The sequence below is a fragment of the Oncorhynchus masou genome, chromosome 12 (assembly GCF_036934945.1).
Source record: "Oncorhynchus masou masou isolate Uvic2021 chromosome 12, UVic_Omas_1.1, whole genome shotgun sequence".
Classification (NCBI taxonomy): domain Eukaryota; kingdom Metazoa; phylum Chordata; class Actinopteri; order Salmoniformes; family Salmonidae; genus Oncorhynchus; species Oncorhynchus masou.
In genome coordinates, this window is record NC_088223.1 from 47702019 (window position 1) to 47726763 (window position 24745).

A 24745-nucleotide genomic window follows, 5' to 3' on the forward strand; every position below is an offset into this window, starting at 1 on the left:
CTCTTTCTTTCTCTCTCTCGGAGGACCTGAGCCCTAGGACCATGCCCCAGGACTACCTGACATGATGACTCCTTGCTGTCCCCAGTCCACCTGGCCGTGCAGCTGCTCCAGTTTCAACTGTTCTGCCTTATTATTATTCGACCATGCTGGTCATTTATGAACATTTTAACATCTTGGCCATGTTCTGTTATAATCTCCACCCAGCACAGCCAGAAGAGGACTGGCCACCCCACATATGCTCTCTCTAATTCTCTCTTTCTTTCTCTCTCTCGGAGGTCCTGAGCCCTAGGACCATGCCCCAGGACTACCTGACATGATGACTCCTTGCTGTCCCCAGTCCACCTGGCCGTGCTGCTACTCCAGTTTCAACTGTTCTGCCTTATTATTATACGACCATGCTGGTCATTTATGAACATTTGAACATCTTGACCATGTTCTGTTATAACTCCACCCTGCACAGCCAGAAGAGGACTGGCCACCCCACATAGCCTGGTTCCTCTTTAGGTTTCTTCCTAGGTTTTGGCCTTTCTAGGGAGTTTTTCCTAGCCACCGTGCTTCTACACCTGCATTGCTTGCTGTTTGGGGTTTTAGGCTGGGTTTCTGTACAGCACTTTAAGATATCAGCTGATGTACGAAGGGCTATATAAATACATTTGATTTGATTTGATTATATTAACTGTAACTCGAAAGTCTTTGAAATTGTTGCATGTTGCGTCTATATTTTTGTTCATCATTTTGTTCCTTACATGTTGCCTGTATTCACAGCCCTTGACTGTTACACATTTTGTTGTGCTACAGCCTGAATTTAAAATGTTACAGTTATCTGTAAGGACCAGGGAGGTTTTCCAATGCCTCGCAAAGATGCATACAAAAAGCAGACATTTATAAGAATATTTTGAGGATAAATACACAATTCAAAGGATGAGAGGACTAAAAACTAGAGTACTAATGGTCAATAGTGAATTGTAAATAGAAGTAGGGTTTCAGTTCAACATCTGTACAGAATCTGTGGAATGTCACTCCTGAACTCAGAGCGACGTGTGCTACATGTGCCACGCTGTCATTGGTCTGTACATTGAGTCAGGGGCAGGATACTTGTTATTTGGCCATTGACCAAGTTGTACTGCAAGGACTTCTGATTGGTCAATCCCAGGCTAGGGTGGGGGGTTATAAATGGCATCCTGTTCCTTTGTTCGGTGGGGAAAAGCTGAGGGCAGGGGAGACTGAACATCTGAACATCTACCTCCCAGCATAACATCTTGATTTGTCCTCTCTGAATAAATCTATTTTTCTCCCCCTGATTTGCTTTGGAGTTTGTGTTATTGAAGAATAACATAAATTGCTAACACATTGAATATCTCTTTGAGCATGGTGAAGTTATTAATTACACTTTGGATGGTGTATCAATACACCAAGTCACTACAAAGACACAGGCATCCTTCCTAACTCAGTTGCCGGAGAGGTAGGAAACCGTTGAAGGATTTCACCATGAGGCCAATGGCGACTTTAATGGCTGTGATAGGAGAAAACTGAGGATGGATCAACAACATTATAGTTACTCCACAATTCTAACCTAATTTATAGAGTGAAAAGAAAGAAACCTGTACAGGAAAAAAAATGTATCCCGTTTTCAACAAGGCACTACAATAATAATGCAAAAAATGTGGCAAAGCAAATCACTTTTTTTTCCTTAATACAAAGTGATATCTTTGGGGCAAATCCACTGAATACCACTCTATATTTTCAAGCATAGTGGTTGCTGCATCATGTTATGGGTATGTTTGTAATTGTTAAGTACTGGGTAGTTTTTTTGGATCTAACATTTACGGAATGGAGCTAAGCACAGGCAAAATCCTTGAGGAAAACATGGTTCAGTCTGCTTTCCACCAGACACTGGGAAATGAATTCACCTTTCAGCAGGACCCAGAAAACAAGGCCAAATCTACACTGGCATTTCTGACCAAGAAAGCAGTGAGTGGTCAAGTTATAGTTTTGATTTAAATCTGCTTGAAAATCTATGGAAAGACTTGAATATGATTGTCTAGCAATGATCAACAAACAATTTTCCAGGTGTGGAAAGCTCTTAGAGACGTACCCAGAAAGACTCACAGCTGTAATCGCCAAATGTGATTCTAACAACTCAGGAGGTTGAATACTTTATTTTGTGTTTCATTTTCATAAATGTTTTACAACTGTTTACATTTTTCTTCCACTTTCACATTACAGAGTATTTTGTATAGATCGTTGACAGAAAATATAATATTTTATCTCATTTTGTAACATTCCGGACTCTGACATTGCTCGCTAGGATATTTCTTCATTTCTATTTATTTTTTACTTTTGGGATTATGTGTGTATTGTTTTGTATTGCTAGGTAATTATTACTGCACTGTTAGAGCTAGAAACACAAGCATTTCGCTGCACCTGCGATAACATCTTCATATCTGTGAACACGACCAATAAACTTTCATTTGATTTGGCTTTCTGTTGTAGCTACAGGTAACTGCCTGGAAACACTTGAGTAAATAAGGGATACAAAGTCTATTGAAAGCAGGTGCTTCCACACAGTTGTGGTTCCAGAGTTAATTAAGCAGTTAACATCCCATCATGCTTAGGCTACCACGGCTAAAAGAACAGATCTCAGTGTCTGAAAGAAGGGTCTCAAAGGTGCATAGTGGGTTTAAAGGGGGTAGGTGGGCGTGTGTGTGTCTCAGTCACCAGATCTCAACCCAATTGAACACTTCGGTGGATTCTGGAGCGACACCTGAGACAGCATTCTGGTGGCTCGTGGTGGCCCAACGCCCTATTAAGACACTTGTTGGTGTTTCCTTTATTTTGGTAGTTTCCTGTACATACATAAACTAAATACCCTAAAACCTCAGATGATGGTTGTTTATTATTATTTCATGAGAATCACCAGTAGCCAAATACAATCAAAGTAGTTCTCCACTGGTTGTGGATTGCAATTAGCTCTATTTTCTTTGACCCCCTAGATTTCTTTGTTGTATTTACTACTATACACGGTATAAACTAGAAAGCCCTGGGCAAAAGGACACAGCCAGAGACTGTCTCAGTCAGCTTGACATAGCCTACTGACAGTTATATAACAAGCTTCCCAGACTGTAGTCTGTTGAGGATAGGATGCCTGCAATAGGGCATTAATGACTGCAGGCAGGGCAGGGCACTACACCAAGGCCACACTGCTGATATTAGACTTACTGGAGGAGTGCCAGGTTGACAGGCCATGCAAGGACACAGGTTTAAAACCACAATGTGCCTCTCTGGCCACTAGAGTGCAGTGTTAGTCTTTACATATGAAAGCAGTGAATGGCATACTGAACAAAGGAATAGTTACTCTGTGGACAGACATCAGTCATTTTAGTTGGACTTCTGGTCTACAGACAGATATGCAATGTATCTCTCTAAAATCTGCCCTGACAGTGTAACCATGTGATAATTTTGATTGATTGACTGTAAGTATTGACCTTAAGACACTGAGCCGGAAAATCGCTGTCTGCTTGATGCTTCAATTAACACGTGTGTTTAAATTGTGAAGGCATGTTGTATGTACATATAGGTAGTTCCATCAATTCTAAAATGATCCCAGCAGAATCTGCACTTTAGGAAGTGTGAGAACACCATTACTGCAGAGAAGGGTGGATGTGATATGAGCTATGCTGTCAGCTGTATTGTATTACAGGTGGGTCAATAGATGCGTGGAAGAAGCCAAAATACTTCACAAATAAGTGAAAATCACAAGATTTACCATCTAAACAACCATTTTGATCCCCTTAGGGTATTGCAATGCATGAGTGTAATCCAATGAATGAATGTCTATATTGTGTCCTTTCAAATACACTTGATTTATTTCCCAATAAAAGTCCATAAAAACAGTAGAGAAGAATTTGCACCTGTTTCAAAAACTCTTGGCTCATGCTGTGTCAGTCTGGTGCTATTGTCATGAAAGGTTATGGGGGTTTAGTTGTGGGAACATGACTCACAAGTTTGGCCCATTTTGGCTCTGTGTTTGGGTTGGGGAGATGGGCATGGGAAATGCTCTATAAATGGAAAACTGCATCCCAAAGTGGGCTGGAGCCAGCAGCTGCCGGCTGACATGGTGTGCTGTGACAAATGGCACACTTTTCTCTATAGTGCACTACTTTTGACAAGGGCCTATAGGGCTTGTGTCAAAAGTAGTACACTATATAAGGAATAGGGTGCCATTTGGGATGCAACCAGCGTGCTGTGAAAGCCAGCGTGCTGTGACAGCGCTCTGCACTTTCTGCCTGAGTGAGATTGTTCTAGTTATTCATAGAACGGACAAAAATCACGAGGTGATAGCCACCTACGGAGCGGGCCAGGGTTTCATGTGTTCTTGTGTTGGTCTGGTCAATCTTACTACTCTGTAAAACAGTGTTGGTGTCAATTCCTTGTCAATTCAGGAAGTAAAATGGAATTCCAATTTCAATTCCAGTCTTCCTCAATGCTTCTCTGAGACATTTGTAAAAATTCTAATTGGAATTTCACTTTACTTCCTGAATTGAGGCCAACCCTGCTGCATTTAAAAAAATCCATATCAAGAGCGTGCCATCCCAAATGATTAGATGTGGATGAAGGAGATGGGGTCGGGCTTAGAGGAGGGGACCTCATGTCAGTGTGCTGTCATTGCACAGACATGTGTGAGGTTCATCTTGGATTCCCCTTGGGGAACCAACAGCTCCCTTCCTCCACATCCATCACCCTATTTAGCCACTTTCACTCTAAAATATTTCAAATGTATTCAATATGGCAAATATGCTTGAAACTTGCGATAACAGAAAGCATGTTGAATGACATTGGACTTTGGACAACTTTCATTTCAAAAGTCCAGTTTCCCTAAAGTAGCTGTTCTGTGTAGTCTCTAACTACACACACAGGATATTCTCAGTTCTGCTTAGGACAGATACTGATGACATAAGGGGAAACCTGATTGCTCAATGGATCTGTGCTCAAGTTTGTAGGCCAACACAAAAGCTGGTGTTGTGCCGAAAATTTCCCCCCTGCCGGAACTCCCCCCGCGCGCTTTGTGTGAACGCGCACACACTCAGTTCTTCATTGTTGCGACTTGCTTGCTAGTTGAGAATTCTGCTCTTCACTCCGTTGTCAGTTAGAAAGCATTTTTTTATTTGTGTCCTTCAAGGCAGCTGTCAATGATCACGTTAGCCTGCGTTTCATTTGATTTTTTTTATGGCGGTTTGATCGTGGGGGAGGCACAAGTCATGTCTGCAGTTTTCAATCTGGCAATTTGTTTCAGTTGTATTAGTCTATAAATATATCTCTTTGCCAAAATGTGTAATCTTTCCCAAATCTTATTTGATTACCAGTTGTTCTGAAATGTTTACTGCTTGCCTACATTTTACTCCCTCCTCTATGTTTAATATAACACACATACATTAATTACACATGTTGGTTGCCAATCCGTGAAGTTTGTTCTATAGAAAGTATTTGACTCTGATGTGTGCCACAGAAAGTATTTGACTCTAGCGACAAAATTAAGGAAATTAGAAGGCAGGGAGGATTTTGGCAAGCCCCCCATTCTAATTTCCTTAATTTTGTGGCTAGAGTCAAATAGTTTCTGTGGCACTACTTGTCAACATGAGCTACCAAAACGATTATGAAGTGTGCCAGGCCTTGCAGTACCAAAATAGAAGAGGGAGAGAAGAGGAATTTCGGCAGGCAAGAAAATGGCCTTGCGGACCCCCCCCCCTTCTAATTTTCTTAATTTTGTCACAAGAGTCAAATACTTTCTATAGAACAAACTTCACATCAGGATAGGCAACCGAAATTAATGTCTTTGTGCTTTATTAAACATAGAGGAGGGAGTAAAATGTGGGCAAGCAATAAACATTTCAGAACTACTACTAGTCGAATTAGACATGGGAGAGATTACGAATTTTGGCAATGTGATTTATTTATAGACTAATACACTTCAAACAAATAGCCAAACCGAAAACTGCAGACATTACTTGTGCCTCCCCCGCGATCAAACCGCCATAAAATAATTATGAAACGCCTGTGATCATTGACAGCTACCTTTAAAGAAACAAATAAAGAAAATGCTTTTTGCTACTAAAATCAGTGAAATGTAGGCTAAAATAACAACGGAGTGAAGAGCAGAAATCTCACAATCTTACATCATTGTATCAACTAGCCTATTCCGGGCCTTCAAAGTTTCCTGCGTCAGAAAGCTGTTTTTTATGACCTTTCCACTGGATATATGGGATCATCAGATCATGAGATGTTGTTCTTTCACACCGAGGCTTGGGGATTATCGAGGCCGGGAGAGTTGGAACAAAGGAGGAATTTAGAAACTATCATTTACAATCGATGTTAAAAAACAGACTTTGTTGACTTGTGTAAGGCGAAGACAAAATGAGTGGTGTACATGGTGAGTTAAGACGGTCACAAATAAGACATTGCCAAATGGGCACTTTCCAACATATGCATGATTTCTGGAGATGTACCATATCTGCGCCACATCCCTCTCCCCTTCTTAATACAGAATTTTTAAATATATCAATACACACATTATCTTCACACATATTTTAGAAGCTTTTCACTGACAGCCGCAACTCAGTCATCTCGACCTACTGCTATTCGCACTACCCAAATTGCGGACTTCCCAAACACACTTGTGATTCGAAACCATCCACAGCTATTTTTTGTAAAAATAAGCTCATGATTCTCTGTGGCTAAGTCATGCTCCCTAATGAAGTGTTTTGAATTATTTTATTTAGAAATTAGTTATATAATTTTGGCAACAAATCTATTTACTTTAACGTCCTAACAGTGCACTGCGCATCCGCCAACTTTCCTTTTCAACTCGCAAGAGGCTGAAACCAGAGATCTGTATATGACGAGGATATGCTCATATCTCCGCCCTGACAATGGGCTTGGGTCTGCATATTATTCACATAGAAACGCATTGGGTTTATACTGGACAGATTTTGGCGAGAGTGAGCCCTCTCGCTTCGCCTCTTCCTCTCTATTGAAACTATATCACCGGAGAAAGCATCGAGCGAGCGAAACTGTAGGGGCAGAAATAGTATGAGATGCCATACATACTCTTTTGTTCCAGACAGGATCAGATACATGGTCTTCACATACCGAGACAAGAGGGGCGCTGTTTCGTTCGCTCGGGTGCTTTAACTGAGATTGATGTCTCTATCAGCGCGCGTCTCGGTCAAATAAATGATCAATATTCAATATTTTATGTGGAAGGGCAAGGAGGTACGGTAGGGCAGGCCAGGCCCCCTAAGACCCGCACATAACGCCTGCCCTGGAAGAAAATACCATCCAACTTAATTTAAAAGCTGTCTCAAATAGCCGTATGTCCCTTTTATTATACGGGAATCGACACTGTTCTGTGATCAGCAGACATTTCAGCAAATAAACTCCTGTTTCTTTATACCTCAGTAAAATATAAATAAATAGTATTTTTTGTAGTTACTAACTCCGACATGGTATGTTTGTAGGTACTATCTCCGCCAGGATTCTTTCGAAAAAGCCTATGGGGACAAAGAGAAATTATGGGTTTATGGATAAACCCGAAAATAAGATCTGTGTTAAACACGGGTTTAGGACATTTACATACACTTTAGTCTATGAGATAATCTTAATCAGCTAACGTCACTTTTTGTAAATTGTGAAGCATTTATATAATAGAAAATGTACATAACGCATATAAAGGCTTCATAACTCACAAAGGTCATGTTAACTGACAGATATTATCTCATAGAGCAAAAGGTATAAAATCTCCAAAGCCTATGGGCGACTGCATTTCCTGATTTGTTCTCGTTTTAGATTTGGTTCATTAAGAAATGCTTCCAGCCATGACTGAATTCAAACGTGAGTTGGTTTCGGGGTGTGGTTTGATGTGGGTGTCTCTTGTGTGTTCGCAGGTAGGGAGAGCCACATTTTTTAGCCAATAAGATTCATGCTGGTGTGCAACAATGTCAAAATTGGTTTGACTTTGGATAGGGACCTCAATACATTACACAATGTAAATGGGACAATATTTTCATGTTGCACATCTTTAGTTGTCTCATCAATGCTTTAAATATTTGTATATGCATTACTACAATTTATAGTTGGTTTGAGGATTTTAAGATTTTAATTGACATTTGGAGCATTGGACCTTTTAAAATATTGTCTCATACATTGTGTAATTTACTGATTGTCCCTAACTAGCCTCATAAGGATATCGAATGTGAAACCAAATTGACCATGGGCATTAAGATCAGGTCCCAATGAAAATTGTTATGGTACCCTTCAATCCGTTACATTTTTTTCCCTATCACAAATCTCAGTTTTGGTCGAGACTGACTACAACATTTGTCTATTTATACCTTGTTGTCCATTTTGACACAAGAATAAATGTTTTTGACTCATATCGACGCCACATAGGCCATTTTCAAAATGAGAAGTCGCTTTTTAGGATTAGTCCACAATGGTATATCAACTGATTTTTTAAACCCTTTTTTGTCAAATTAACATTTTATTGTCTTTTATGTTTAATTTCTATAACAACATTCCGACCTTTGTTTAGCATTATCTGGTCCAAATATGGTATGATTCCACGATTTGTATCCGTTTTAATTTATTTCAATGGGGACCTTTATTTTGAAGGCGAACCGCAAATGAAACTTTTTTGGCTAATCCTTTTTTTGCTGCTAGCTTCACACAGGTCTCTTCCGTCTTGTTTTGCATTGCGAGTGAACCACAATGGGCGTATTCAACCGGATCACTTTTAGGAAAAGGCTGAGCTAGAATGCTACAGTTGTCAACAATGTTATCCCCAACGCGAAAACTAGATGGAGCTGAATTTGGTAGCCATTACCATACAAACAATCAGTCTCGACAAACCATCAGCAGGAAGAGGCTATACGGACACGCCTGGCGCTCAAATTGTTGACGTATGTCGAGCAGTGAGAGTCGTCCTCAAGAGCACCTCTTAAGGCTGAAGGTATCTCTAGACTAACATGGCGCTCTTGACAGTAAAATAAGCAAGGAGATAGACCAGATGCTTTTCAACTTTCTGTGGAGAAACCGTACCCATTACACCAGGAAAACTTGTAATGAACACAGAATTTTCTGGACTTTACTACCTTAAATAATAATTTTAAGATCAATTGGATTAAACAATTCCTAAGAAGACCCACTTCTATCAGGAATGTTATTCCTCATCATGTCTTCTCTACTTTTGGTGGCCTTAACTTCATGTTGTTTTGCAATTATAATATTGACAAAGTTCCAGTGAAACTTTCTGCTATGTTCACCCTCACAATTACCACACTTAACTTTTAAATTTCTCCCACATTCACCGTAAGCATGTTCTCCTCCACATTTTGCACACTTTTTGATTCCTTTACATTGAACAGCTACATGTCCCATTCTTTGGCATTTACAGTGCATTCAGAAAGTATTCAGACCCTTTGCCTTTTTCCACATTTTATTATTCTAAAGTGGATTAAATAAATCACAGTACCCCATAATAACAAAGTGAAAACAGGTTGTTAGACATTTTTGAAAATGTACTAAAAATAAAAAACAGAAATATCTGTAAGAATTGTGAGTAGAGCTCTGAGTCAGGATTGTGTTGAGGCACAGCTCTGGGGAAGGGTACCAAAAAATGTCTGCAGCATTGAAGGTCCCCAAGAATACAGTCATTCTTAAATGGAAGAAGATTGGAACCACCAAGACTCTTCCTACAGCTGGCCGCCCAGCAAAACTAAGAAACCAGCAATCAGGCTTTTATAGTAGAGTGGCCAGACGGAAGCCACTCCTCAGTAAAAGGCACATGACAGCGTGCTTGGAGTTTGCTAAAATGAACCCAAAGGACTCTCAAACCATGAGAAACAAGATTCTCTGGTCTGATTAAACCAACTTTTTAGCCTGAATGTCAAGTGTCACGTCTGGAGGAAACCTGGCTCCATCCCTACGGTGAAGCATGGTGGTGGCAGCATCATGCTGCAGGGATGTTTTTCCGCAGCAGGGACTGTGAGACTAGTCAGGATCGAGGGCAAGATGAATGGAGCAAAGTACAGAGAGATCCTTGATGGAAACCTTATCCAGAGTGCCCCAGGACCTCAGACTGGGGGGAAGGTTCACCTTCCAACAGGAAAAAAAACCTAAGCACACAGCCAAGACTGCAGGAGTGGCTTCAGAGTGGCCCTGCCAGAGCCCGGACTTGAACCTGATCGAACATCTCTGGAGAGACCTGAAAATAGTTGTGCAGTGACGCTTCCCATCCAATCGGACAGCACTTGAGAAGAATGGGAGAAACTCCCAGAATACAGGTGTGCCAAGCTTTTAGTGTCATACCAAGAATGCTCGAGGCTGCAATTGCTGCCAAAGGTGCTTTAACAAAGTACTTAGTAAAGGGTCTGAATACTTATGTAAATGTGATTAATAAAAAATGTAAAAATTGCACACAGAAATACAAACCTTGTTTTGCTTTGTCATTATAGGGTATTGTGTGTAGATTGATGAGGGGGGAACACTTTAATCACTTTTAGAATAAGGCTGTAATGTAACAAACCGTGGAAAAGTCAAGGGGTCTGAATACTTTTGGAATGCACAGTAAAACAACGCAGTGCCCTCACGAGCCCTTCCCAATTAGCTAGATGTGGCTAGAAACTTCAGTGAGATAAAAATGTGTCTGCCGAAGTTGTGTTACCTGCTGCCCCAAGGTTAGAACTCCCTTTCTAGGGGTTCTGATACTTCTAGTCTTGAGATTCATTTTTTTTTACAACATATCTACAGTATTTCACTTTTTAATGTGTATAGTATTGCTTACTAGATGTTGTCCAATGAATTATGTAACCACTCCCTCTTCAAATCAGGGTTGATTGGAAAAATCTTTTCAAAAGAGGACATGTATTATATCTTTGTACTCCCTGATGAAGGCCATGCAGCCGAAACGGATCAGAGTTTTTAAACTTTGTTTCCATTGAACATTGCCACAAAAATGAAGGCATTTTAATTAATTATATTAAAAAGTGCCTCGGTCCTCCTTTCCTTTTGATGACCAATTTACCCCTTTTTCCAAAGAGCACCGTCTGTCTGGCAAAATCTACTATTGTGTACCTCAGCAGTGCTTGATTCCCTTTGTTTTTGTTTCTGTCAAAATGGATGATGGACATCAACAAATGAATACATACCATACGATTTACGTTTACAGTGAGGGATTCAACTCATCTGGCCAGGGCCCCGGGTAGGCGTGTTTTGCACCCAGTAAAAGTGGATTGTATTAGTTTTGGAATCGGACTGCCTCCCAGGCGTGAGCCAGGTGCCCTGTTCAAAGCCCACGGCAAAATTGTCTTAATTATGTAGGTGGAGTAGGTGAGTAGAAATCTGTGCTTTAACATGCCTTTATCTGCCTTCCCAAATGAAACCTAGTTTATAAACTCAAACATTTTATGGAAAAGAGATGTTTCTTGCTGATACGCCATGCTGTCTGTCGACATGACCGAGAGGCACAGATTACTGTTCGATGTGAAAGGGCGCTCACTGCCTTTGCCCGTTCATATCACCGGTGATGGATCCGTGTCCTGCAGATCAGTATAATTAAATCCGCCCTATGTTACGTCTACCCCTGATTCCAGGTTGGCCAACGGTCCTCTACATTGTGCTCTGATTGTCCAATCAAAAGAAGCCGGATGAAGGATGTGCTTAACTCGGCGTTTTCATTGGCCAAGAAGACAAGCCAAGGCTTTGGATGAATTCATCAGCACATTGCACACGTGATATGTGCGCGCTGGTCCTGATTAGCTGACAAACAGCTGATGAACATGGCAAGGACACAGTTTAAAGGACAGACGGGAGGAAGGCATACTGAGTAGGAATAACCACAATGGAACATACAAACTATTTTTAGGGCGCGACCGATTATTTATTATCGTCCCGCAGTAGTCTGTGACCTTGGGATTTTGACAGATTTTGCTTAGAACCGGCGATTTGGAATTCTACATATCTTTCATATACCGAATTTCATTTAGCTAAGGTCGAGCCCATTTAGCAATGGATTTTATATTGAGCGGGGCAGCTGCCTGCGGAGCTTGCCTGTTCACTAACCCACTGGAGGTTGTCAAAACTCGAATGCAATTACAAGGAGAGCTCAAAAACCGGGGGACCTACCAGATTTACTACCGCAACGTTTTCCACGCTTTTTACACTATCGGCAAAGTAGATGGACTAGCTGGTTTACAGAAAGGGTTGGTACCGGGACTTGTCTATCAGTTTTTCATGAATGGAGTTCGGCTTGGGTCGTATTCAATCATTGAGTCATCTGGATACATCCACACGGATGGGAGGGTTAGTGCTGCTAAAACCACAGTAGCAGGGGCTGCCGCTGGAGTAGTTGGGGCAGTGATGGGAAGTCCCATCTACTTGGTGAGTATTGCGCATGCCCCGCATCATGGATTATCATTTGTGTGTTTACATTTATGGCTAGTGAGTGACCGTTCTGTATACAGGTGCATTTGAATGTCTGCCCTGTAGTTTTTAATGCTGAAAACATCCCCAATATCAGCATGACGTTGTCAGTGGTGTAGCCTCCAGACCAGCGGTTCCCAACCGTTTCCCTTCCGGGTTCCACCAAATCACCGTCAAACTCTTGAGGACCACCATTCGCGGAGTCACTGAATCTTTTAGCTTGCTGGTCTAATTTGGTCAATTTTATGTAACAGATTAAATTTACTATTGTTATTATTATTATTATTATACACAATTTGCATTGTTTAGTCATGTAAAATTGCTTATAATACCATTAATACTCCCATCTGTTTTAAAAAAAGAGTAAAATGAGTAAAAATGATTAAAATCGTGTACCACCTGCAACCACTGCTATAGACTTGAGGACAGTTGGTGAGATGAGTGAAGGCTTAACATTCCTGTTCTTTCCATCACTCAGGTGAAGACTCACATTCAAAGTCAGGCCACTTCCTCTATAGCTGTTGGACATCAGTATCAACATCAGGTAAAGTCTAGTCGTCCATCAATCAAATAAATCAAGTTTGTCAAATGTTCATATACATTGTAACTACTGTACTCACCCCTTCCATCCATTTCTACATCTTACTCCTCCATCTGTCCTTCTATCCCTCCACCTCTCACTCCTTCTACCCCTCCATTCTTCCCTCTCTCTCAGGGGATGGTCCATGCTCTGGCAGCGATCCACAAGCAGCATGGTATCCTAGGCCTGTGGAGGGGCTCCAGTGCAGCTGTACCCAGGGTCAGTGTGGGGTCAGCTGCTCAACTCTACTCCTTCGCTGCCTCCAAGGAGCTTGTCGTTGACCTACAGGTTAGGACGGGTTGTTAAGATAATTCTCTTGGGACAGACTGTTAACATATCCTAAATTGAGTAGCTGTCCAGCGAGCAGGCAAGATTTGGTCCTGTCATGCCAAGATTTGTGTGGTAGTACACTCTAAAAATTAGGGGTTCAACTGGAGTCCTTCTAAGATCCTCAAAGAACCTTAAGGTTCTTGGCAATGAAAAACGGCCCCCAAAAGGTTATTTGAAGAACTTCTTAGGAGGTGGGTTCATCGAGGAACCCCCATTGTTGCTGGAGTTCTTCGGGGGAACTTCACAACTGAAAACATGAATGCGACAACAGTTTAAAAAGGTAAGCTGGGTTGGTCTCTGAATATGTATCAAAATAATTAATATAAAATACCAATGAATGACGAAGACCATTATGGTCTTCTGTGAATAGCTTCCTTAACTTTTCTATAGCTGTCACGCTAGTTAGCTATGGTACAGTAAAAATAACTTAAATATTAGAAAGTCGGGTTTGCCAGTTGGCGTTGTATGAGCTACTGTACCGTTAGCTATGTCCTTACTGGGCAGGACTAGGTTTGTATTATTTCCTGAACTATATTCTGTCCCATTTTGTATATCATTTCCGTAAAGCCAACATGGCTTTACACTCATTATTAACGTAAGTTTCCAATCTAGAGCAGTTCTCATGTCAGCATGAACTAGTTAATGTTAGCTTTGTTGACGCTAGCTAGCCAACACTTTATTTAGTTGCATTTTGTTTTAGCTAGCCTACTAAGGACGGTGACCTGTCCAGCCGAGATGTTACAATGAACTGAATCGCAGTATTTTTACTGTATGGCTAGTGCTTTCTCCAATATGCTCTTCTATTTTGCATTCAAGTTTGTCTGACATTTCTTTCAATATTAATTTAATATATATAAACAGTTGAAGTTGGAAGTTTACATACACCTTGGCCAAATACATTTAAACTCTGTTTTTCACAATTCCTGATATTTAATACTGTTTTAGGTCAGTTAGGATCACCACTTATTTTAAGAATGTGAAATGTCAGAATGATTTCTTTCAGCTTTTATTTCTTTCATCACATTCCCAGTGGGTCAGAAGTTTACATGCACTCAATTAGTATGTGGTAGTATTGCCTTAAACAATTTAAACATGGGTCAAATGTTTCGGGTAGCCTTCCACAAGCTTCCCACAATAAGTTGGTTGCATTTTGGCCCATTTCTCTTGACAGAGCTGGTGTAACTGAGTCACGTTTGTAGGCCTCCTTGCTCGTACACAATTGTTCTGCACACAAATTTTCTATAGGATCGAGGTCAGGGCTTTGTGATGGGCACTCCAATACCTTGATTTTTCTGTCCTTAAGCCATTTTGGAACAACTTTGGAAGTATGGTTGGGGTCATTGTCCATTTGGAAGACCCATTTGCGACCAAGCTTTAACTGATGTCTTGAGATGTTGCTTCAATATATCCACACAATTTTCCTCCCTCATGATGCTATCTATTTTGAAGTGCATCAGTACCTCCTGCAGCAAAGCACCCCAACAACATGATGCTGCCACCCCCGTGCTTCATGGTTGGGATGGTGTTCTTTGGCTTGCAAGCTTCCCCCTTTTTCCTCCAAACATAACGATGGTCATTATGGCCAAATGGTTCTATTTTTGTTTAATCAGACCAGAGGACATTTCTCAAAAGTATGATATTTGTCCCCATGTGCAGTTGCAAAATGTAGTCTGGCTTTTTAATGGCAGTTTTGGAGCAGTGGCTTCTTCTTGCTGAGTGGCCTTTCAGGTTATGTCGATATAGGGACTCATTTTACTGTGGATATAGATACTTTTGTACCCGTTTCCTCCAGCATATTCTTGGTCCTTTGCTGTTCTGGGATTGATTGCACTTTTCTCACAAAAGTACGTTCATATCTAGGAGACAGAACACATCTCCTACCTGAGCGGTATGACTGCTGTGTGGTCCCATGGTTTTATACTTGCGTACTATTGTTTGTATAGATGAACGTGGTACCTTCAGGTGTTTGGAAATTGCTCCCAAGGATGAACCAGACTTGTGGAGGTCTTCAATTTTTCTTCTGAGGTCTTGGCTGATTTCTTTTGATTTTTTTTTCTTCCCATGATGTCAAGCAAAGAGGTACTGAGTTTGAAGGTAGGCCTTGAAATGCATCCACAGGTACATCTCCAATTGACTCAAATTGTCAATTAGACTATCAGAAGCTTCTAAACTCATGACATTTTCCAAGCTGTTTTAAAGGCACAGTCAACTTAGTGTATGTAAACTTCTGACCCACTGTTTCACTGTATCACAATTCCAATCTGTATGTGAACAATTGTTGGAAACATTACTTGTCATGCTCAAAGTAGATGTCCGAACTGAATTGCCAAAACTATAGTTTAACAAGAAATTTGTGGAGTAGTTGAAAAATGACTTTTAATGACTCCAACCTAAGTGTATGTAAACTTCTGACTTCAACTGTTCTTTGACACATTTTCTCTTCCTTTTGAAATTCTTATAGAACAGAACATGGACAATGCAATTGGGATCAAGAAGAAGGTAAGGATTTTTTGTAGGACAGCTGCATTTGAAGTGTACATTTAACCTACATGGCAGTCAAAACAAACGGAACTCTAGTAGCATACAGGTGTGCAAATTATCTTTTCAGATATTCTCAAAAATGAATCGAATCCATGGACTGGATAGAGAAAATGAAAATGTAAAGGACTCCGTAAGGCTAGTGGCAAAATGATAGCAGAGTTAGAGGTGAGGACATCATCCTGCTATTTCGGCAGTCCCTGAAGGACAATACAGAAGAGGCACACAGGTATTTGCTATAGTTCCTTACCTTTCTCTAATGTAGTCAATACATAGTACATTAAATATGTATTTTGTAATAAAATTAGCAAATGTAGTAAGATTGTTGCTTTACTAGGACTCGAGACCACAGCTCTTGCCCTTCTTCAATGAGGACACGAGTGGCCTTTGTCTGTGACAAGGTATGCCTATGCACAAATTATTTTCTTCATAAACATGTGTGCATGCTTATAACACTTCAGATGAACATTTTTAATGTTTTTTGGTAATTGTATGTGTATTAATCTTTTCTTTCTTTTGTTGACACAGGTTTCACCGCTCCCAACTCCTTTACTGAACAATGGTGGAAATTAATTTCACCATGCGAGTGAAATCACGCTGGCCTTTGCTGGGGAGAAAATCCACGCCCTAGAGGACGCCCACATGGGACTTGGGTCCCGAGGGCTGTATTTAAAAAAAGATAATTTAAAACATTTTATTTTCACTAACATTTCCCAAAAATGTCAACACGTTCTTAAGTTGCTGTGTTCTGGGGATAAGAGAAGTTGGGGTGAAGTTACAAGGGCTGGTCTTAAAGATGGCAAACTTCCTAACGTAACTAAGTGGTTGATGGACACACACACTAAAGCAAAAAAAATCAGTATTTAGCATGAAGTCTACAGTATTGTTAGTTTACTTATGATTTGTTTTTATTGTACATAATTACAATATTTTTTTCATAAATTTAAAAGCTCTATACAAAGTAAATGTATTATTATGGTCAGACATTTTGTGTTTTGTTTAGTGAATTGTTTTTGTAAATATTAATTCACATTTGTGGTGCCACTAAATAACCAATTATTTAAATCAATATTGTTATTAAATATTGTATATGGAGTTACATTTTTCGCTCTGAGACCTTGAAGTAGTTTTTTCACTTGATCTGCAAGTGCCGTGGCTTTTGTGGCGCGATCGGTAACGATGCTTCTTGGGATGTTGATATGTGCAGAGTGTCCCTGGTTCGAGAAGAGGGACGGAAGAAACAGTTACACCTGCTAAATCTAATTTCTGAGAGAGAAGTAGGCATAGATCAATATCTTTGTCTCTGTCGCCCTATTCCATCATTAGGCCTATGCCCCATGAATGTTGGTAGTTTTTGTTGCCAGTACAAACTCCACATCAAAGTCAATTTATAACACAGATTTTAGTTTTGTTTTATATCATAGAGGACAGAGGTATTTGGGCAGTTCCATGATAACGGAGTTACTCGTTGACTCCGAGTTTTCACTATAAAATGTGTGCCAAACAAAAACCATTGATTTTAAACTGTATATAGACTTTGTTTTATTTTGTTCTGCTGTATTAATGACTATGTTTTGTTTAGTCCATGTGTAACTGTCTGTCGAATTGCTACGTTTTATCTTGGCCAGGTCGCAGTTGCAAATGAGAACTTGTTCTCAACTAGCCTACCTGGTTAAATGGAAAACAACTTTTCGCAAACCATATAAGGACTGCGTTGAAAAATGTACACGTCAAAAACACATTTACTGGAAGAACTGTGCAGATGCAAAGATTGGTGACAGAATTACAATAAAATTTCTTTTGCGACCACGTTTTCCAAAAACCCTGTTAACCCTTTACACTCGCTAGTTGAAAATGACAGATTTTCCCACTGATAAGCGCCTAAATTGGACCGCAGTGGCTGTACAGCAACTTGCTATAAATGTCAGAGCTCAGGTCTCCTTCACAACACTGTATGGGTTTTGAATGACAGCCGTCCTGAATTTGAGCACCGCACACAACAAGAAGTTGCCCCCATCTCTCCAACTAATTAGGCAACTTTTTTGCCTGAGTGAGCGAAATGCTGAAAATTAAGAGGACTGTATGTATTTTGAAAGATGAGATGTTGAGGATTATAATAAATGTCATACAAGCAAGCCAAACAGCTGAGTCCAAATGTGTACTTCATATAAAAAAAACTCCGGTCATAAAAAAGCAATTTATAGTTAATTACTCGAGTCATAAAAGTGCATAGAAATTACTTAGGTACTGTGCACACTTTGGAGATATGTGTGGTCACCTGGAGACACTAGTTAGTCCTCTCACTCAAACACTTGTTTTTCACACACCCCACATTTCCAGGATATTTTTTTATCATGTTACTGAATGTATCCAGAGTATTTTCTGATTTCATTATCAACACGTGGTGAAAAGTACAGTAAATCTAAAATGCACATCAAATCAACAGTGTAATGTTTAGATTCAGAATGACAGTGCATTCGTAAAATATTCAGGCCCCATTAATTCTAACATATTGACATGCATTGACTCAGGGGTGTGAATACTTATGTATTTCATTTTCAATAAATTTCAAATTCAATAAATTTGATTACATTTCTAAAAACATGTTTTCAATGTCATTCTGGGGTATTTCATTTAAAGTGCTCGAAAGCTTTTTTACTGTCATTCTATATATATATTTTATATTTGTTTCATAGTACAGTTTCTTAATTTTTTGTTTAGTTTAGTCACATAATCTCTCGATTTACAGTACATTTGATGATTAGCTGTCCAGCCAGACTTATTTTCCATTCCTTTTGACTCATCAAATCAAATTTATTTATATAGCCCTTCGTACATCAGCTGATATCTCAAAGTGCTGTACAGAAACCCAGCCTAAAACCCCAAACAGCAAGCAATGCAGGTGTAGAAGCACAGTGGTTAGGAAAAACTCCCTAGAAAGGCCAAAACCTAGGAAGAAACCTAGAGAGGAACCAGGCTATGTGGGGTGGCCAGTCCTCTTCTGGCTGTGCCATGTAGAGATTATAACAGAACATGGCCAAGATGTTCAAATGTTCATAAATGACCAGCATGGTCGAATAATAATGAGGCAGAACAGTTGAAACTGGAGCAGCAGCACGGCCAGGTGGACTGGGGACAGCAAGGAGTCATCATGTCAGGTAGTCCTGGGGCATGGTCCTAGGGCTCAGGTCCTCCGAGAGAGAGAAGTAGAGAATTAGAGAACGCACACTTAGATTCACACAGGACACCGAATTGGACAAGAGAAGTACTCTAGATATAACAAACTGACCCCAGCCCCCCGACACATAGCCTCCAGTATTTATGCTGCAGTAGTTTGAGACAGGAGGGGTCAGGAGACACTGTGGCCCCACCCGAGGACACCCCCGGACAGGGCCAAACAGGAAGGATATAACCCCACCCACTTTGCCAAAGCACAGCCCCCACACCACTAGAGGGATATCTTCAACCACCAACTTACCATCCTGAGACAAAGCTGAGTATAGCCCACAAAGATCTCCGCCATGGCACAACCCAAGGGGGGGTGCCAACCCAGACAGGATGCCCACATCAGTGAATCAACCCACTCTGGTGACGCACCCCTTCCAGGGACGGCATGAGAGAGCCCCAGTAAGCCAGTGACTCAGCCCCTGTAATAGGGTTAGAGGCAGAGAATCCCAGTGGAAAGAGGGGAACCGGCCAGGCAGAGACAGCAAGGGTGGTTCGTTGCTCCAGAGCCTTTCCGTTCACCTTCCCACTCCTGGGCCAGACTACACTCAATCATATGACCCACTGAAGAGATGAGTCTTCAGTAAAGACTTAAAGGTTGAGACCGAGTTTGCGTCTCTGACATGGGTAGGCAGACCGTTCCATAAAAATGGAGCTCTATAGGAGAAAGCCCTGCCTCCAGCTGTTTGCTTAGAAATTCTAGGGACAATTAGGAGGCCTGCGTCTTGTGACCGTAGCGTACATGTAGGTATGTACGACAGGACCAAATCAGAGAGATAGGTAGGAGCAAGCCCATGTAATGCTTTGTAGGTTAGCAGTAAAACCTTGAAATCAGCCCTTGCTTTGACAGGAAGCCAGTGTAGGGAGGCTAGCACTGGAGTAATATGATCAAATTTTTTTAGCACTAACTGAAGTTTATTTAGTGCTTCATCCCTCTCAACCATACCATTTTTCAATTCCTCATCAATCCATGGGGATTTAACAGTTTTTACAATATGTACTGTATATATGCCCTAGTTTCTAAAAATGTTGGCCTCTTAGCTTTCATTTGAAACCTAAGAACTTCACATATTGGTGCTCATGGGTTCTTTTAGATGGACATTTGTCATTTCCCATTGTGCCCATTTGTAAATACTGTACTTAATGTACTACAACCTTATGGTTACCACGGCAGTGCTCTGCATTTGGTAGGGTGTTCTCGGTTCATTTTGGGACATTTGACACCATTCATAATATTTCACCAGTTACATGGTGTTTACATAACTCTGTTTGGTGGGGAAGAAATGACTACTTATGGCATTATTCAGCTCCATCTAAACAAAGTAGTTAACAGAAGTTTAATGTTACAGAAGAACACTGCATCAATCTCATTTTTTATTATTTTAGACATATCAAATGATCTGCTATGTTAACAGCTAGATACTGGCTGTCAGACCATTAAGAGATGGTTGACACTGATAAAAGCCTAGTCCTGGACTAAAAAGCACTTACAGTAGAGATTTTCCACTCTCTGGGACACGTCCTATAAGTTATTTTTCGGGAAACCAGCTCTAAGCATACCTCACTAAAGTTACCCTTTTCTCTCTCCCCCCGGCAGGTGTTCCCGGAGGGCAGCTGGCTGGTGGCTCTGTGCGCAGGGATGATCAGCAGTGTGGTGGTGGTGGCAGCCATGACACCCTTTGACGTGGTCAGTACACGGCTCTACAACCAACCTGTGGATCATACAGGCAAGGTCAGTGGCTTAGTTTACATGGTCCTTCCTGTGTGGCTCAGTTGGTAAGAGCATGGCACTAGCAACACCAAGGTCCTGGGTTCTATTCCCGCAGTGATCACATACTAAAAATGTATGCTGCCACTGTACTGCCCTGTGGCTCTGGAAAAAAACTCTCACGAGGGAAAGGGTGTGTTGAGCAAAATATGAAGATTAACATTCCTACAGGTCTAGAGTATTGGTAAAAGGGACCCAAGTTGACCCACTGTTTACCACATGAATTGTCTTAATGTAATTGTACTACTCTCTAACATGGCTCTGGATATACTCTAATTTCCAGGGAGAGCTCTATAAAGGTTTTGGGGACTGCTTCTCGAAGACACTGAAGATGGAGGGTGTGACAGGGCTCTACAAAGGCCTGGGTGCATCCTACTTCCGTCTAGGGCCACACACCATCCTGTCTCTACTGTTCTGGGACGAACTGAGGAAGCTCTGGCAGCAGCACAGACAGTAGCCGGCAGGCAGGACAAGCTCTTACTCTGCCAGCAACACAGATAATATCAGGAAAGGGAATGGTCGCGTTCCAGGCCATCAACAAAGCAGTTGCGCTGCATAAATTAACCAATGATTGCCACGTCATCTACATTGCACTCGGGCATTAGAATGATACTTTTTTTGTATGGTTTTATTTGTATATTTTTCTCAAACAATAACAACCATACATAAACAATACAAAACACACACAAATTTCATCAAACATAAATGGCATCACACCATAGCATTCTGCCATATGGCCTCAAATTGCACTGTTCTATTTTATCCGTAGCCCACACCTTTTGAATATTTACATAATACATTTGATTCATCCACTGTCATAGTGATGGAGGATAATTTGATTACCAGTTTTTGATGAGAAGTTTTTCAAAATCATTGACGAGAAAAGTATGGTCCGCCCTGTTTGAGTATCTCACCGCACCCTAATATGCCACGTCTTGATATATGCAGATAGACAGATTTAAAGCAAATTTACATTGTAAACTTAACTTTTGTAACTGTAACTTTTAGACCTAGCACTCCCAGAAAGCATGGATTATTAAGTCCATGTTAGTTTTACACTTGAGACATGACTCTACTGTTGTCCTGTAGAATTTGTAAAATTTGTCTCTTGTATAATAAATTCTATACATGAGTTTATACTGGATTAAGCGTACATTTTCGTTAACTGTAATTACGTTAGTTATGTTCCAACACTCCATCTTGTGCCAGGCATCAGAATTCAATGTGGTTACTGACATCCAGGAGTTGGGATGTGGTGCGTGACTGCAATGTAGGTGGCCCTGAACATGGACTCATTAAGCCACAGGTCAGTTCACAGGTTAAATGATCCCTCATTTAATGAGTTTGTAGCCTGATCCCAGATCTGTTTGTTCAGTCTTGCCAACTCCTATGGCCATTGACTATACAGCGTAAACAGATCTGGGACCAGGCTTATGCATTTGGTTTTGAGATATATGTCAATAGTGGAGGAGTTTACTTTTGTGTGTAAACTTTTTTTTAACTAGAGCAAAGGTTCTACACTCCAATAAGAATCTAATTCAAACTGGTTTCTGATCTCGGAAGCACAATGAGGTAACAATAGGCTGCTGTGGTGGCTGACATGTTGTGGTATGCAGCAGAATAGTTTATCCATCCAATAAGAATTGGAAGATGTTTCTGAGTCAGAATAATTCCCAATTCTTCTGCAGAATGTTCACCACAAGCTTCCTCCACTTGTACTAATGATAACGTCCTTACCTCATCCAAGTTACTGACTGCTGTGAATTTATGTAGCTTGAGTACTAAGAAACCTCTACTACACAATTTAATTTACAGAGAATTAGAACATCTACAGATTAGGCAAGACTTCTTCAAACGTACATGAACAATCTCAGCACAGTATTAATATAGAAAAAAATCGACCTCCAGAGTAGATTTAATGATTTTACAAACCTATCGCAACAGTTGTTTTCACACATTTAATATAAATTTACCGCAGAAATTAGACATGAGTTTATTTTTATAAAGTATAGTGGGATTTGTTCATACCGCTTGCCTTACTGTAAAATTGCTCTCTGGATGTATAGCTTACTGCTTCTATTGATTCTAAGGTTGACTAATATTGTACATTGGGTCTGCTTACTTGCACAGCTGGGTTATTTAATTGCTGTACATCCATTGCAGGCATTTTGATTCATTTTGATCTCTCTAATGAATGTATTAATTGTCTTGTGTAGATCCAATCGCTGAAGGATATTTATTTACTAACGTGATTCTGATATTAGTTTGTTACACAACCATATGCAGTGCCATGTCATGTAATTTTGTAGGATGCAAAACAGCCCCCCCCTCCCCCCAAAAAATGAATAAATAATAATACTTGTAATTGCTGTCAAATGGAAATATTTTCTTTTCAAGGGTAGCAGTTAAACATGGGTTGTTTTCCATTGCCAAGGAGATGACAAGTGAAAAAAATGGCAAAGTGAACTGATTTTGAGCTTGTAGTGAATGCTCAGACTTCGGATTCAAATTGAACAAAAATATTAACGCAACATGCAACAATTTCTAAGATTTTACAGAGTTACAGTTCATATAAGGAAATCAGTCAATTGAAATAAATTCATTAGGCCGTAATCTATGGATTTCACGACTGGGAATACAGATAGAAAAGGTTGGGGCGTGGATCAGAAAATCAGTCAGTATCTGATGTGTGACCACCGATTGCCCCATGCAGAGCGACACATCTCCTTCGCATAGAGTTGATCAGTCTGTTGATTGTGGCCTGTGGAATTTTGTTCCACTACTCTTCAATGGCTGTGCGAAGTTGCAGGATATTGGTGGAAACTGGAACATGCTGTCGTACACATCGATCCAGAGCATCCCAAACATGCTCAACGGGTGACATGTTTGGTGAGTATGCAGGCAATGGAAGAACTGTGACATTTTCAGCTTCCAAGAATTGTGTACAGATCTTTGTGGCACGGGGCAGTGCATTATCATGCTAAAACATGAGGTGACGGAGGTAGATGAGTGGAATGACAATGGATCTCAGGATCTCGTCACGGTATCTCTGTGAATTCAAATTGCCATCGTAAAATGCAATTGTGTTCGTTGTACGTAGCTTATGCCTGCCCTTAACATAACCCCACCGCCACCATGGGCACCCTGTTCACAACATTGACATCAGCAAACTGCTCGCCCACATGACTCTATACACGCGGTCTGACATCTGCCCAGTACAGTTGAAACTGGAATTCATCGGTCAAGAGCACACTTCTCCAGTGGCCATCGAAGGTGAGCATTAGCCCACTGAAGTCGGTTACAACGCCAAACTGCAGTCCGGTCAAGACCCTGGCGAGGACGACGCATGCACAAACAGAGTTTGTGCAGAAATTATTCTGTTGTGCAAACCCAGTTTCATCAGCTGTCGGGGTGACTCGTCTCAGATCATCCCGCAGAAGCTGGGTGTGGAGGTCCTGGGTTGGCATGGTGAGGCCAGTTGGATGTACTGCAAAATTCTCTAAAACTACATTGGAGGCAGCTTATGGTAGAGAAATGAACAGTCAATTATCTGGCAACTGCTCTGGTGGACATTCCTGCAGTCAGCATGCCAATTGCACACTCCCTCAAAACTAGAGACAATCTGTGGCAGTGTTGTGACAAAACTGCGCATTTTAGAAAGACCTTTTGTCCCCAGCACAAGGTGCACCTGTGCAATGCTAATGCTGTTTAATCAGCTTCTTGATATGCCACACCTGTCAGGTGGATGGATTATCTTGGCATAGGAGAAATGCTCACTAACAGGGATGTAAACAAATTTGTGCACAAAATTTGAGAGATAAGATTGTGCA

At 40.8% G+C, this 24745-nt stretch overlaps 1 protein-coding gene and 1 long non-coding RNA gene across 4 annotated transcripts; both read left to right on the forward strand.

Moving 5' to 3' along the window:
- The first annotated feature begins 8743 nt into the window (after positions 1 to 8743).
- slc25a35 (solute carrier family 25 member 35) lies at positions 8744 to 22052 on the forward strand. The gene is made up of 5 exons (XM_064980828.1): positions 8744 to 12432; positions 12953 to 13018; positions 13190 to 13342; positions 20745 to 20879; positions 21199 to 22052. Exons 1-5 carry the CDS (start codon positions 12061 to 12063, stop codon positions 21370 to 21372), a joined length of 900 nt encoding a protein of 299 aa, XP_064836900.1. The 5' UTR covers positions 8744 to 12060; the 3' UTR covers positions 21373 to 22052.
- On the forward strand, positions 13353 to 19831 carry LOC135550220 (uncharacterized). 3 transcript variants are annotated; one of them, XR_010457094.1, is made up of 3 exons: positions 13353 to 13664; positions 15846 to 16323; positions 16451 to 19831. It is a non-coding gene; the product is annotated as an uncharacterized LOC135550220 (long non-coding RNA). The 3 variants fall into 3 exon arrangements; XR_010457093.1 differs by having other exon boundaries at positions 13353 to 15883; positions 15993 to 16323; positions 16451 to 19830; XR_010457092.1 differs by having other exon boundaries at positions 13353 to 16151; positions 16260 to 16323; positions 16451 to 19829.
- Positions 22053 to 24745: the final 2693 nt, after the last annotated feature.